The sequence below is a fragment of the Lacerta agilis genome, chromosome 8, assembly GCF_009819535.1.
Source record: "Lacerta agilis isolate rLacAgi1 chromosome 8, rLacAgi1.pri, whole genome shotgun sequence".
Classification (NCBI taxonomy): domain Eukaryota; kingdom Metazoa; phylum Chordata; class Lepidosauria; order Squamata; family Lacertidae; genus Lacerta; species Lacerta agilis.
Window position 1 is genome coordinate 8,449,969 of NC_046319.1, and position 14,184 is coordinate 8,464,152.

The window sequence follows — 14,184 nt, forward strand, 5'->3', positions numbered from 1 at the left end:
AAGTTCTGAGAAGAACATATAAAGTCTTATACAAAAGCCACAAGGACTTATAACCTGACAAATCTGAAAACAGACTGTTGATATCTAATTATGTTGTTTTTAAATAAAATGTTTGATACCATCTAAATATCTAATTCTAGTACGTCTTCCAGATGTTAAACTCACGTCTTTAGATTTCCTTTAAATAAATTCCTGAAGATATCAACAAAGGTAAGTTCACTGTGATTTCCAAAAGCGTGAGGTGTTGATGATATTACAAACAGACGTTAATAAATATATACATAAAGATGAAGAGACAAGGTGCTGGCGTTTTTCACCTGTTTTGCCCAGGCAATCCTGTAGTTTAGGAGTTTAGGATTACTACGTGTATCAACAGCACAGGTACATTTCTTCAATCCGCCTGCAAAATGACATTTTTGGATCTGGAAAAGGTTCAGAAAAGGCCAGCTCTAGAGAGATTGAGAGAAAGCCAGGGGCGTCTGCCGAAGTTGGCTGTGTGGAGCACTCAGTGTGGCCAGGGATGCTACGGGGTCCTCAAACTGGCATTGCGTGGCCATCAGGAACTGCCTTCCCGATTGGAACCTGGAGTGGCCAGTCACAGGCTTCTCGAATAGGCATGAAGCCAGCAGTGCTTTTTCCACTGGGTAACTCCAGGATCCGGTATGCGGAAGATCCATTCCCTGTGTTGCTTAATGTAGGGGAATCCCCACCCCCTCACTTAAGTCAGACCTGTTTTGCAACCAGAAGCAAACCCCCCCCCCCCCCATGCTGCCCTTCAGTCTTACAGGAGAGCATCTTCATCCATAAAAGCTAGCCCACATCAAAGTAGCATGCTCCTTGTTTTCTGGCATTATGCAAGGCAGTAGCTAAAACTCTCACCAGTAATCAGAAGACAAGACAGCCTTGAGATGCCATTTGTTGTTATTGGGACTTGGGCCTAACCCAGCAAGAGCTGCTGGCCTGTTGAAACTTAAGGTGTCTAGCTGCCTTCTGTAATACAGCAGCAAAAGAAAAGAAAAAAGCTACTTTGATTCTAGGCTGCATCAACAGAGGTGTAGTGCCCAGATCAAAGAAAGTACTAGTAAAACACTATTCTGCCTTGGTTGGACCACATCTGGAGACCTGTGTCTAGTTATGGCCACTGCAGTTTAGGAAGGATATTGACTAACTGGAACATGTAAAGAAAGAGGGCAACCAAGATGGTCAAGATTCTAGAAACCAAGCCTTACGAGGAACGGTTGAGAGAAATGGGCATGTTTAGCTGGGAAAAGAGGAGACTAAAAGGGAAAATAGAAGAGGGAACAAGCTAATTTTCTCCTGCTTCAGAGGCTAGAACCCAAACCAATGGCTTCAAAGTTACAAGAAAAGAGATTCTGCATAAACATCAGGAAGAACTTTCCGACACTAAGTGCTGTTTGACAGTGGAATGACTTCCCTTGGAAGGCGGTGGGAGTCTCCTTCATTGGAGTTTTTCAATCAGGGACTGGGTCAATTTGCCATGGATGCCATTTAGTTGAGATTCCTGCATTGCAAGGTGTTGGGCTAGGTGACGTTGGGGTCCCTTCCAACTCTACAATTTGATAATTCTATGCCTGGGAAATGCATGCAAGCGCACCAAGAGGAATAAGAAGAATAAAGGAGGCCACATACTTAAAAGTTAACACATTTATTTAAAATACATTTATAAAATGTTTTGTCTGCATATGTAGGATGGCTGTGGGCTGGTGCAGCCTCTTTGCTTGCCATGTGGGAACACATGCACACACCCTAAGAAGTGCCCCCCTTTCTAACAAACACACATTCACCCCACCCCACCCCCAAAGAGGGCCTCCAACTTATTCCAACACTGATTCCTGGACAAGACCGTAGCCCCATTGTCCATGCCAGAGAAGCCCCCCAATGGCAGACAGCGAAAAGGGTGCCACCTCCCTGCCTGCAGGATGGAAGCATTCCCCCCCCCCTTTGACCATGGTGCAGCTGGTGGCACAGCAGAAACTGCCTTTCTTCTTGGTGGGGCATGGGCCTTCCTACTAGGAGCAACTTGCAAGTAGGTAAGTACAGCTCCAGGGGAGATGGGGGAGACTCAATCCTAAGTGGAAGAAAGGAGGCAGCCATAGAAGAGCAGTTGGGAGCAGCAGCAGCAGCGAAAGATGGCATTTCCCGCAAGGCAACCAATCCCAAAGCAGAGTTAAGGAAAGTCATGGTGATGCCAGGCAGTTATTGCTCACATATTTCTCCCTACTCTTGAGCAGGAGGGATAACTTTCTCTCTCTCTCGCCTCCCTTGCTACACCCGGAAAGAAAGCGTAAGGGCCATGTTACAAAAGCCATCCAAGGGTCTGGTCCTGCAGAAATGTCAAGCTCTCCCAAGGCCCAAAGCTTCTGAGGAGGAGACTATATTGCCAGTGTTCAGGGAAAGCAGCGCAGAGCAGCCCGTTAGGATGCCACAGGAGGAACCAAATGGAGGAAGGGAGCAAATTCAACACAGCAACGGTCCATCGTGTCTTTCACTTTTTATACACAGGTAGTTTTATTGTTATTATTACTCTTTCGACCAGTTATTTATTCTGCAATGTTTTTGTACATGTCTCGGGTTGATGTACAAACAGACATCTTTCCCCACAACTCCCACCCCCTCCCCAAAGTAGGCAAAAGTTCTGCTTCTGTTCCAGCACAAGAGGAGGCATGGCTGCAGTGCGCTGGGCACTTGGCCCAAAACCGGTCAAAGCAGCTCCCGCCTCCCCCCTCCCCATCCCACCCTGGACATCCTCCAAAACCAGACAGTAAAACCAAAAGAGAGAGAAAGAGAGAAAGAGAGAAAGAAAGAAAGAGAAAGGCAGACTCTGGAAACACAGTGAAGCAAGCAGGCCCACAGTCACTCAGAAAGGGGGGTGCTGGGGGAGCCCCTCCCCAATATGGCTACTAGAGAGGACGGGGGAGGCCCAACTGCTTCGGCCCTCAGGAGCACCTACAATGCAGCAGACCTGGGCCAGCATGCATGGAGCTGCTGGCTACACGCCAGGGCCCTCAGGTGGATTGGGCCCAACCAGGGGCTTCTTGTTGCTTGAGGAAAACCCAACTGATTCTGTCTGAGTTAGAAAAGCAACGCAGAAGAAGCTGTTTGCCATCCTGAGTCTTACTTGGGTGTCGTCTGAAAACACATTTCTGCACCCTGCAGGGCATGCAGCAGCTGAGCCCGACGCCCTCCCACTTTGCAAGGGAAGGCAATCCATTCCCTGCCCCGCATGGCAGCTATTGCTTGTGCCCAGCTCCTTTGGCCCCCTGGTGGCAAACTGACCAGGGACAGGACTGGAAGCACACCTGGAGCAACAAGGCCACGATCCTGGCCCACAGCTCACAGCTCGCCTGCCACGGCTTCCGTCTCCGGCCAGCACAAGCATCGCTGGGCCACAGGGCTTCCCCCATCCCTTTTCATGGCCTCAGCAGAGGACAGCAGCAGGGAAGCTAAACTAGTCTAAGGCCGGGGAAGCTCATCGCCCCAGTGGCAAATAGCACCTGCCCACCCTCCGCCTGGAAGCAGCACAAGCAGTTGAGGGAGGCACCGGCCACGGCCCCTCCGCCCTCCAGGCCAGGGGTGCAGGCCAAGCCGAGTCACCCCAAGCCAGAGGCCTCGCCAAAGCCCACCACGCAGACGGCCGAGAGCCCTTTCCGTCTGCTTCGCAAAAGCAGCAGCGGCGGATAGGGGAAGCCGGACACGTGAAAACCTCTCCCCAATACAATCTGAAGTGCCTCAAAATCCATTTCGCTTCTCTTCGAACTATACCAACCCCTGCTTCTGAGATAAACAAGCCAAACAGCGAACACACCCGCCCCTTCCGTCACTGGCGTCTTCTTCCCCTCCGTTTCCCAGAAAGCAAACAAATGCAGTTCTGTGCACGCCTCCCGCTGAGCCTAGCTCCTCGCTCCTCAAGCAACCTGGACAGACATGCACATTCCCAGAAGCAGAACGCCGCCCAGCCCTTCTGCCATCCCGCCCGGAGACGCAAACATTTATTATTACTATTATTGCTGGTGCTGGCTTTGGCAGGCATGGCTGTGTGGACAAGCCCAGCAACCTGGATGAGCCTGCCCTGCCCTGCCGTGCCCCCGCCCCCTCAGTATGCCAATCCCAGTGGGGGAAGCGGCAGGTGGGGGTCACAGTGCCAGGGCAGGCAGAAGGGCACAGGAGGCAGAGCAAAGGGGGGGGGGGAGGAGGAGGAGGAGGAGATCACAGTGCAAGTCACCCGGGTAGTTTCCCCCTGCTCAGGTTCGTGTGTCCGCTGCCGCCACCGCGCAGCCCAGGGTGGGGGAAGTGCCCGCTCTCGTGCCGCCAAGTCGGCCGGACGGCCATTCCTATCTGCGCTGCTTGAAGCCCTGCGAGCCGTCGGGGCCCAGCGGCTGCCGGATCACATTGCTCGGCTGCCGGGCCTCCTCCGGCTGGGAGATTCTTGTGGGCCTGTCGAGAGAAAGAGGAAGAAGGCAGCCTTAAGAGGACGGCAACGCAGCGCAGCACTCCGGAGATTCACACAGAGGGGACTCCCAGCATGGCTGAGCAAAGGGCCCGCAGGCAACATGAAATAGGCAATTCCCCTGGGGGCCACGGGCTCAGGACAGTTCCCTTTCTGAGGGGGCTGGGTTCAGGGGACGCAACCTCCCACTTTCTGCCTAGAAGGGAGAGCAAACTCACACCAAACGTAACCAGTTGCATACAATTAGAAAATGAATATAGACCACTTCAATGCGTATAACAAAAATAGATTAATGAAGAAACAACAAATAAAGAGCGACCAAGCGGGTAGTAACCCCACTGGGCTAATTCAAAAAGCCATTACAGTCTTAGTAATTCCTGTATATATAGAGAGCCAACAGGTGCAAAAGAAGGTTTTATAAAGTCTTTCAGGTTCCACATGAATCTTCAAAAGGTCAACAGGTGCAAACAAGTTGTTGTAATGTCACAAGTTTCAAACAAGGATTCCCGGAATAGTCATCCTGTTTCGCCCATGCGGGCTTCTTCAGTGGTACAGACTTCATATATTGTTCAACAAGATCATGATTGTAATGGCCAAAGGTTGATCTTGTTGAACAATATATGAAGTCTGTACCACTGAAACTTGTGACATTACAACAACTTGTTTGCATCTGTCTATATTCATTTTCTAATTGTATGCAGCTGGTTACGTTTGGTGTGAGTTTGGTTATGTATTTACGTAACCGTGGTATATTGTTGGTTAGAAAGGAGAGCAGGCACAAGCCAAGCTCCTCATAAGGCTGGCATGGGACTGTCAAACTAAGCCTGCTGCCAGCAGTGTAGCGAGCCGCTCGGGTGCCTGGTGTGGGGGCGTGTCCTGCAGCTGGGGGCGGGGCGAGCTGCCCGTGGGGGCGGGGCGAGCCTCTCCTCAGCTGTAGGGCAGCTGAGGGAGAGGCAGCAGGCAGACCCAAGTCCCACACTGCCATTTCAGGCAGCGCGGAACCTGCAGGTGCCTGAGCCACCACATCACTCCTAAAAAGTTCCGTGAGCCCCCCCCCCTTTGTAAAGAAAACTCATTTCGTCACCCCCCATAAGTGATGACACCCAGGGTGAGGCGCAACCCCTTCCTCCACCACTGCCTGCTGCACCGGGGGGGGGGGCAGAGGGGACACTCCAAGAGCTTGTTTCTCTCTCACAACACAAGCAGCTGGAACAGGACAACATCTGAGCCCCTGGTGGGTCCCCATTCCCAGCTAACACATGACACATGCCTGCTTGCTGGGGCGGAAGAGCTCAGCTCAAGGCAAAAAAGGGGCCAGCCAATGTGCCCCCACCTCCTCCTGAGCCCCAGTCCCACCGGGGCTATGCCCCAGAAGGGGAACTCCAGCTTATCTGGGCCTCTTGCTGTAGGAGATCAGGGCCCTGCTGTTGGCGCTGCAGCCCCGCACCTGTCGAGGATGGGCTTGTCCTGCTCCTCCTCCGGGCTGGCGCTGCCCAGGATCCGCTTCCGGGCTTCGGCGTATTCGGCCTCCCTCTGCGCCAACGTCTTCACCGGGAGGGCTGGCCTGCTGGCAGAGTTGGGGTTGCTGAGCACCCCGTTGCTCGTAGGCCGCTTTAAGATCCGGATCTGCGGAGGCGGCCCCGAGGGAAGGCTGTCGTCCTGGATCACAATGGGCACTTTAGGGGGGGACTTGGATTTCCTGCTGCTGAAAGGGAGAGAGCAGAGGGGGAAATAAGGGGCCCCGCTCTTTGCAGAGGGGCTGAGAACCCTCACCTGGCCGAAAACAGACACACGCAAAGCACAAGTTACAGAAAACACACCTCAAACAATGTTTATAGTCAAGGAACCGTCAGCATGCAATAAAACCCACCAGGCCTCCTCCCTGTGTGTTCCTCTACCACTCCCACTGCAGAAGGTTCAATTCCCCTTCTCGCAAGCACCAACACTCCTGCAAGAAACACTCAAGGAGCTGAGGTAGCAGCCCTGGGATCCAGCCCTCGTCTCCTGGCAGCTGGATCAGCAGAGCCCAAGTGAGACTGGCTGGGAGAGCAGAGCCAAGCAGCATTCATCTGGGATAGCTCAGTCAGTAGAGGCTCTTTGTCTCAGTGTTTTGGGCTCAAGCCCCACAATGGGCAAAATGTAGATTCCTGCACTGCAAGGGGTTGGACTAGATGACCCTTGTGGTGCCTTCCAACTCAATGATTCTATGTTTTCCCTGTTCAGCATTCTCACCCAGCATTCACAGACACACTCAGCACTTTCCCTCCAAAGCCACCTAGCGGCCAGAAGTGGCCTCTCCGGAATCAGCGGGAAATTGAAGGCACTACCACCCTGCAAGCAGGTGCTTTGGGCAGCTCTTATTCCTTAAGACAACCCTCCATTTGAAGGAAGTGAAACACAACCCCAACTCTCCCCTGACCCCCACAAGGTCCCAGCAATAGCCAAGCCCAGAGACAGCCAGAGGATGAAGCGTCCTCACCTTTCCTTCTGGGTGATCTTCAGCTTTTTTTCTAGCCGCCTGTCTATTTCCTGCAAGGCAACAAAATGGGGCAGGGGTCAAATCTCACGTAGTGCATTTCAGAGTCACAAGTGAAGGGGGGGCCCAGGGCACTTGATGGGCGAACCCTCCGCGGCTGCCCTGCTGCTCCCAGGAGAACTGGGAAGATGCTCCTGTGGCATCGCAAAGATCAACTGGGTCCAGCCTCTTTGCATAATTGAAGTCTGGCACCAACTTCTGTGGGAATATACCTTGCAGGTGCGCTCGCACCTGTGGTTATTTGTGATTATTTGTGCTTAATTTTACTGTATCCTTCCACCTGGAAGGAAAGGTAGCAGCAGGATCCGGCAGGCGATTCACTGCTGGGATCCCTCCACGGGTAATTAGTGGCTCTAAACTTTGAATTACGCAACGGTCAGTTAATCTGCTTCCCGCCCAATTTAGGGCAGCAACAGAGTTGTGATTGGTTGTTGTATTGATTATGACGTTGGTTATTCACTCAATAAATTGCTGCCGCTCCCTGTTTGTGGTGTGGAGAATGCGCGGAGAAGCCCAGCGAGAAGAACGTTGTGTGACAAGCCTAGGCAAAGCGAAAGCGAAACCATCCAAGCAGGGCAGCTAAAGCCATTTTCCTCCAGACTGCAGTCTCAGTTGTTTTATTTTCACTTTTGCTTTTAAAGTCTTTTATTTGGCCGTTTAGTTTTGGCCACCTTTAGCTTTATTTTCCTCTTCGGAGCTTTTGGACCAGACAGACGCTTGCAATCATTTACGAGGCAAAATCTTCACGGACTCAACAGAACTCAACCCTCAGATTGCAGCCAGCGGATCCCTTTGTTCACGGCGCGGTGGGAGCAGGCTCCAGGATTACCGGCCGTCCCGTCCGCAGGCTGCCCCAACAACCGGTGCCCCGTGTACAGCTACACGTGAGGCGTTGGTTACTCCTACAACTGGTGCCCCGTGTGAGGCTACACGGGAGGCGTCGGTTGCAACAATTCCCACAAACTTCCACAGGAGGCAGAGATAGTCACTAACTTGGATGGGGATTAGGCAAATTCATGGAGGGGAGAACGCCTTGGCGCTCGTTGAGGGATTTTCCTAATGGGCATCTGCTTCACCACTGCAAGAACGAGATGCTGGACTAAATGGGCAATTGGCCTGATCCAGCTACAGTGCTCTTCTTATGCTCTTATGTCAGGGAGGAGGATAGGAGTGGGCATCCAATGATTATCTGGAGGGCCACAGATGTTCCCTGTCCCAGGGTGCTGTGTGTGAAAAAAAGGTACATGAGGATTGTGGAGGAAGGGCAGAGCCTCCCCTTTGCAAGTCTCTGTCCTGACATCAGATCCGCCTGTAACTATTCCTGCCAACCGCTCTTGGCGGGCGCTTGGCCACCGAGCTGCGCAGAAAGTGGGTTAAAATTAGTGTCCGACTTTAAGCCTGGCCAAATGAAGCAGCTGACAGATAAGTCTATTTTTATGGGTGCAGCAAACACCCCTGGGTGCAAGTGTGGCACACGGCAAATGCATCACCCGGGTGCCTGTACCTCCCAGGCAGACCCACAAGGAAACTGGTGGGTGAGTGCTAGCTGTCTTGGGCCCAAAGCAGAGAGTGAGCGCCTCCAGTTAAAAAAAATTATCAGGGGGAGGGGAAACTCCCCCAAGCAAAACAGGAAACCCACAAGGCCCCTTGCAACGGCCCAACCAGAACAATCCCGCTTGTAGGGGGTACCCCTTAAAAAGATACCCCCCCATCTCCTACGAGAATCAGTTTCATCACCACCCCACACCTGTCCTGGATTGCCTGGAGGAGGGGAAACCCCTCACCGTGCCATGTGCTAACTCTTTAGGGTTCAAAAATTAACTCACCTGCCAGACTTTGGACTAGGAGACAAGTTCTGTTAACAGAGCCATTAAATTAGAGCCTCTCCGTTGCGAAAGAGGCAGCCAGAGTGTGGAATGATACTGAGGCATGTGCAGATGGCCCCTGGGCTCTCTCCCCAAAAGGAAGCCCACAAAGCACACATTCGAACAACAGCGCTGCTCAGTCAGAACACAGGAGCAATGGGAGGGGGGATAACTTCCTGGTCCAGCTATCCCACCCCAGCTGGCCAAACAAGTGCCTCCAAGCAGCCCACAAAAGGGGCACAAAACTATCACCCCACTGCCCAGAACAGCCCCCTGATTCAGCGGCTGTCATTAATCGAGGGGTAGAAAAGGCCCCTATCTGTCCTGGCTTCCTCAAAAGCTTCTCACAAACCTGGTTTTAAACCTCTTCCAAACAACTACCAGGTAATATGTGGGTGGGTGGGGGATAACCCACAACTCCCACTCCTCAGTTCCTCACTGCCAAATGCTCTTCTCTTCCCTCCACCTCTTCAGAAAGGCTGAGGAAGGGTGGGTGCTGCAGGGCCAGCTCTCGGGGGGCCCTGGAAGAGGGTGGCTGCTTGTCTGGCTCACAGGAGCTGCACCGCACACAGCAATAGTTCTTCCTTCTGAGCCAAGGGGGCGTTGCCAGGATGCTGGGCAGGTGGCAGAGCAAGGGGTGCATTCTGTGGGAGCTCTCCAAATCTACCACCCTGAAAACTGTAGTGAAGGCTCCACCCCTTCTCGCCAAATTCAACAGACAGAAACTGCCCCCCCCCCGTTTCCTCAATGGCTTCCCGCCCACAATTTAAATAGGCAAAACAGCACAGTGCCATCTCTCAGCAAGCCCGGCCCACAGCCTCATCAGCTGCTGCAAGGTGCTGGATGCTATTAAAACAAGGGAAATGCCTGCATGGTGGAGGGTGGAGAGGCAGAGATGGAGGAAATCCACTCCCGGGGGAGACCAGGCAGCACCCCAAGACAAAAGGCAGCCTGCAGGCCTTCACATCTCTGCCACCCAGAACGCAGGGTGCAAGACTGAGCAATGAGATGCCCTGGCACCCTCACACACACATATGGCCAGCCACCAAGGCCACCCTGCCACACTCAAATCTGGAGGTCAATTGGAGGGTTTGGGCAGGCTGCTTGGACGAGTGATGCCAACCACTTGTCTCCTTGACTTTTGCCCATCTTGGCTCATGAAAGCAAGCCAGGCAGCCCTGGGCAATGAGCTCCGTGGAGTGGTGAATGCTTCCCTCTGCGAAGGAGTCCTCATGGACCCCCTTAGTGATTATTAAACCACTTCTTTAAAAACCATCTTTGGACTCGGCCATTATCGCCAATTATCACCCCATTCCAAATCTTCCATTCCTGGGCAAGGTGATTGAGTGGGTAGTCGCAGAACAGCTCCAGTGGTGAGGGGATGAGTGTTCAAACCCTTGGGCACTCATTTGTAGGGTGCCTCAGGGCTCCATCCTCTCCCCCGTGCTTTTTAGCATCTATATGAAGGTGTTGGAACATCTATATGGTTTGGGCAGGGTGTTCACCAGTATGTGGAGGATACCCAGCTCCACCTCTCATTTAAATCGGAACCAGTGAAGGTGATGAATGTCCTGCGTGAGCATCTCAAGGCAGTTAATGGATTGAGGTTGAATCCTGACAAGTCAGAAGTACTGTTTCTAGGGGACAGGAGGCAGGCAGGTGCGGGGGCTCCCTGATCCTAAATGGGTTAACTGTGCCCTTAAAGGACAGGTGTGCAGCCTTGGGGTCATTTTGGACTCTCAGCTGGAGGTGCAGGTTAATTCTAGGTCCAGGATGGCTACAAGTTCCATCTGGTATGCTAGCTGTGACTCTTACCTGCCTGCGCGCTATCTTGTCAAGAGCAGTGTTTTTCAACCTTTTTTCGGCAAGGGCACACTTGTTTTATGAAAAAAATCATGAGGCACACCACCATTAGAAAATGTTAAAAAAATTAACTCTGTGCCTATATTGACTATATATAAAGTAATTCTCTTGAATAGGAATCAAATAAACACAATTTTTCCCACGGCACACCAGGCAACATCTCGCGGCACACTAGTGTGCCGTGGAACAGTGGTTGAAAAACACTGGTCAAGAGTACAGGCTCCGATTATCTCCCGCTTGGATCAGTGCAGTGCACTACCTTTGAAGATGGCTCAAAAACTACAACTAATACAGAATGCGGCATCTAGACTAGTGACCAGCAGCAGCAGTCGGGACCATATAACACCAGTCCTAAAGGATCTACATTGGCTCCCAGTATGTTTCCAAGCACAATTCAAACTGTTGGTGCTGAACTTTACAGCCCTAAATTGCCTTAGCCATATATCCACCCCCATCATTTAGCCTGGACACTGAGATCCAGCTCTGAGGCCCTTCTGGCAGTTCCCTCACTGCGAGAAGTGAAGTTACAGGGAACCAGGCAGAGGGCCTTCTTGGTGGTGGCAACCGCCCTGTGGAATGCCCTCCCCATCCGATGTCAAACATATAAACAACCATATAACTTTTAGCAGACATCTGAAGGGAAGTTCTTAATGTTGGATGTTTTCTTGTGTTTTTGTATTTTGCTGGAAACTGACCAGAGTGGCTGGGGCAACCCAGTCCAATGGGCAGCATATGAATAATAACAGTTGTAGTTGTAGTAGTAGTAGTAGTAGTTATTATAAAGCTCTCTGACTGGAAGGTGGAGGGCAAAACTGTGATAGACCTTTGCACACCAGCCCTGCTGTAGCCTCTGACAAGGTACTCAGGGCTGCCAGAGGCAAAAGCAAAAATCTCAGTTGTCACTACCTCTTGGGCAAATGAATGGTCCAAAGGTACTGCATGCATCACCAGTGGGAACCAAGAAAAGAGTGCCAAATGTATTTAATCGGGGTCTACATAGCTGACCAATGGCTAGAACCTGGGTGAGCAGACCTGCTGCCTATTGGTGGGCCACTTATGAAATTCCTGGGATTCTTCCAGGGAAAGCTCTTCTAGGGAAGAGGGGCCTGCTCAGACTCTGCTGATAGGAAGCAAGTGGGCAGACTCCAGGCTGCTCTGTGGTTAAGGGATCTGGAGCCTACAAGCTCCTGCTGTGTCCATTTCAACACATGCACAGCAGTCAGCCTCTCAGATCCAGGCCATACAACCACACTCCCTCTCTACATTCCTTGTCCCTATTATTGAGATCCCTGCCCTGGCATTGCCTGAGGGCAAAGCTTCCTGGAAATATTCTCAGAGTCACTTACTAGTCCTAAGCCTTCGCTTGCCTCCAAATGAAGCATCATGCAATCATCACTAGCAGCACAATCCTACTACACACGTTTACTCAGAGACAAACCCGTGGGTGCTCAGCAAGGCTGGCTCCCAGGGTCTGGAGGCAAGCTTCTCCTCCACAAACCCGGCTGCAAGGAGGCATTTCGAGCTGCTGCGGAGCACTCACCAGGGGCTGGGCCTCGGCTCCACTGTGGAGCCCCCGCTTTGCATGTAGAAGATCCTCAGAGGCGTGGAGCTGCCCCTCGCGGCCCCAGGAGGGGAGTCCCAGCCGGGCCAGCAAGCGAAAGAGCCTGGTCCGGCCCAAGGCGTCTCCCTCTGCTGTTCGAGGGGCGACGCGGGGCCACCTGCAGCCCCTCAGAGGCCGGGGTCCCCTCTTCCCTCGGCCCCACCTAGCAGGGCGAATGCGGGGAGATACAGCTGAGCCTTTTCACCCTGAAGTGCCAACCACCCCTCTTTCGGGTGGGCCACGCAGGGGAGGGAGAGGCGTCCCAGCCCCACATCGCGCGCCCCCTAGCAAAAGAGGAACGGGAGGGGGAAGGTCCCCCCACACACGCGGAGATCGGAGCCCCGGGACACCTCCTCTGCAGCTCCCTTAGACAGCCCCTTCGGAGAGCTTGAGGGGGGTGCGGTAGGGGGTCCGCGCAGGGAGCACGTGGTCCGGGGGAAATGGGGCGCGGCCCCTTTAAGAGGCCTAGCAGGCGCCTCTGAGCCCAAGGCGCCTCACCGCCAGCCATGAGAGGCCGGGCCCAGTCGCTCCTCCCGCAGCCTCCCCCTGCTGTTGGCGGCCTCCCCTGCCGCCCCCGGACCGGGCTCGGGCTCACCCCGCTGTCGGCCGCTTCCTCCCAGCTCTCGGCGACCTCCTCATCTTCCATTGTAATTCCCCTCCGCCGCCAGCCCGCCCAACGCGCATGCGCGCGACGCTCCCCGCACTGGCGGCGGCGGCGCAGCTGCTCTCTCGGCTGCCAAAGGGCCGCTGTTCACTTCGGCACGCGCACGCGCACTTGCGCCTCTGCTTCTCTCGGCACATGCGCGTTTCTGGCGGTTCCCGTTCCCTTTACCGAAGCAAAGGGTTTTTCCTGCGCGTGCGCGTGGGCCGCGCGGCTCTCCCCTATGGAATACCCATCTGCGAGATTCCCGGATGGATACGGGGCATGCGCATTCGCCCTAGTCCATGACAGGCGCATACTGTATAAATCTCAGGTTGTAGTCGCCGCGCATGCGTAACTTTCTGGCTCACTGGTCTTTAGCGCATGTGCAAAAACATGTGTTATTCCCGGGTAATACAGCTGTATGTACTGTATTCCCAGTCTCCCGAGGCAGAGCTTGTCCACTCCCGAAAGAACCGTACAGTTTAGCGGAAACACAGAGCGCTCTACACATAGTCGCACAATAAGCGCAAAACACAGTAAAATTATAATATCACAATAAGGGAGACAATGTAGCATCCACTGCTGTAGGCTATGGAAAAGACGATTTTGTGGGAGATGAATGGAGCCTCCTCATCCAGGGACAGTCTGCCTCTTAACACCAGTAGCTGGCACAGGAACCAACAGAAAAAAGGGTTCTCTGGAAGCACTTGCTTGGCGACAGGATAGTGGGTTGGAAGGATCTTCTGCCTGACCCAGGACTCTTCTTTCTAAGAACATAAGGAGATCCCTGCAACTCGATCAGCTCAAAGGAGGCACACCTAGTTCAGTAGTATTTCTGCACAATGGGCAACCAGACACCCGGCCCCCGGGAAGCCCACAAGCAGGACCTGAGGGCGGCAGCAGCCCTCTCTCCGTTTGTGGCCTCTAGGACTCCTATACAGAAGCAATACTGCCTCCGACACTTCTTCTGCTATTAAATTATTTAATCCTCTCTTAAAACCATTTGAGTTGGTGACCCAATTGCCTCTTGCGGGGGTGAATTCCCTGGTTTAACTAGGCCCCGAGTGAAGAAGTTCTTCCCTTCCTTTGGCTGTCCTGAGCGACATTCGGCTTCCTTTGCGGGGACTACCCCAGAGGCTTTTATGGAATTGCCAAGAACACAGGAGCATTCCAGCAGCTGGATCAAGTCCAGTCTCCTGTTCCCTAGTG

At 53.1% G+C, this 14,184-nt stretch overlaps 1 protein-coding gene across 2 annotated transcripts; it reads right to left on the reverse strand.

Moving 5' to 3' along the window:
• Positions 1-2,808: 2,808 nt before the first annotated feature.
• On the reverse strand, positions 2,809-13,121 carry SZRD1 (SUZ RNA binding domain containing 1). Of its 2 annotated transcripts, none has more exons than XM_033159320.1 (4): positions 12,928-13,121; positions 6,948-6,997; positions 5,916-6,173; positions 2,809-4,455 (listed from the first exon to the last, which is right to left on the reverse strand). In XM_033159320.1, the coding sequence occupies exons 1-4, from the start codon at positions 12,976-12,978 to the stop codon at positions 4,353-4,355; spliced, it is 462 nt and encodes a 153-aa protein (XP_033015211.1). In that variant the 5' UTR covers positions 12,979-13,121; the 3' UTR covers positions 2,809-4,352. The 2 variants fall into 2 exon arrangements, with proteins under 2 accessions (XP_033015211.1, XP_033015212.1); XM_033159321.1 differs by having other exon boundaries at positions 5,916-6,170; positions 12,928-13,116.
• Between the last annotated feature and the right edge of the window lie 1,063 nt (positions 13,122-14,184).

What these genes read in the sequence shown, in the direction of transcription:
- SZRD1 (XM_033159320.1), bottom strand. Translation starts at nt 12,978, where the DNA reads ATGGAAGATGAGGAGGTCGCCGAGAGCTGGGAGGAAGCGGCCGACAGC. An exon ending in AGGAAGCGGCCGACAGCGGG is followed by an intron (nt 6,998 to 12,927) that starts GTGAGCCCGAGC and finishes GTTGCCTTGCAG; the next exon opens with GAAATAGACAGGCGGCTAGA. An exon ending in AAGATCACCCAGAAGGAAAG is followed by an intron (nt 6,174 to 6,947) that starts GTGAGGACGCTT and finishes TCTCCCTTTCAG; the next exon opens with CAGCAGGAAATCCAAGTCCC.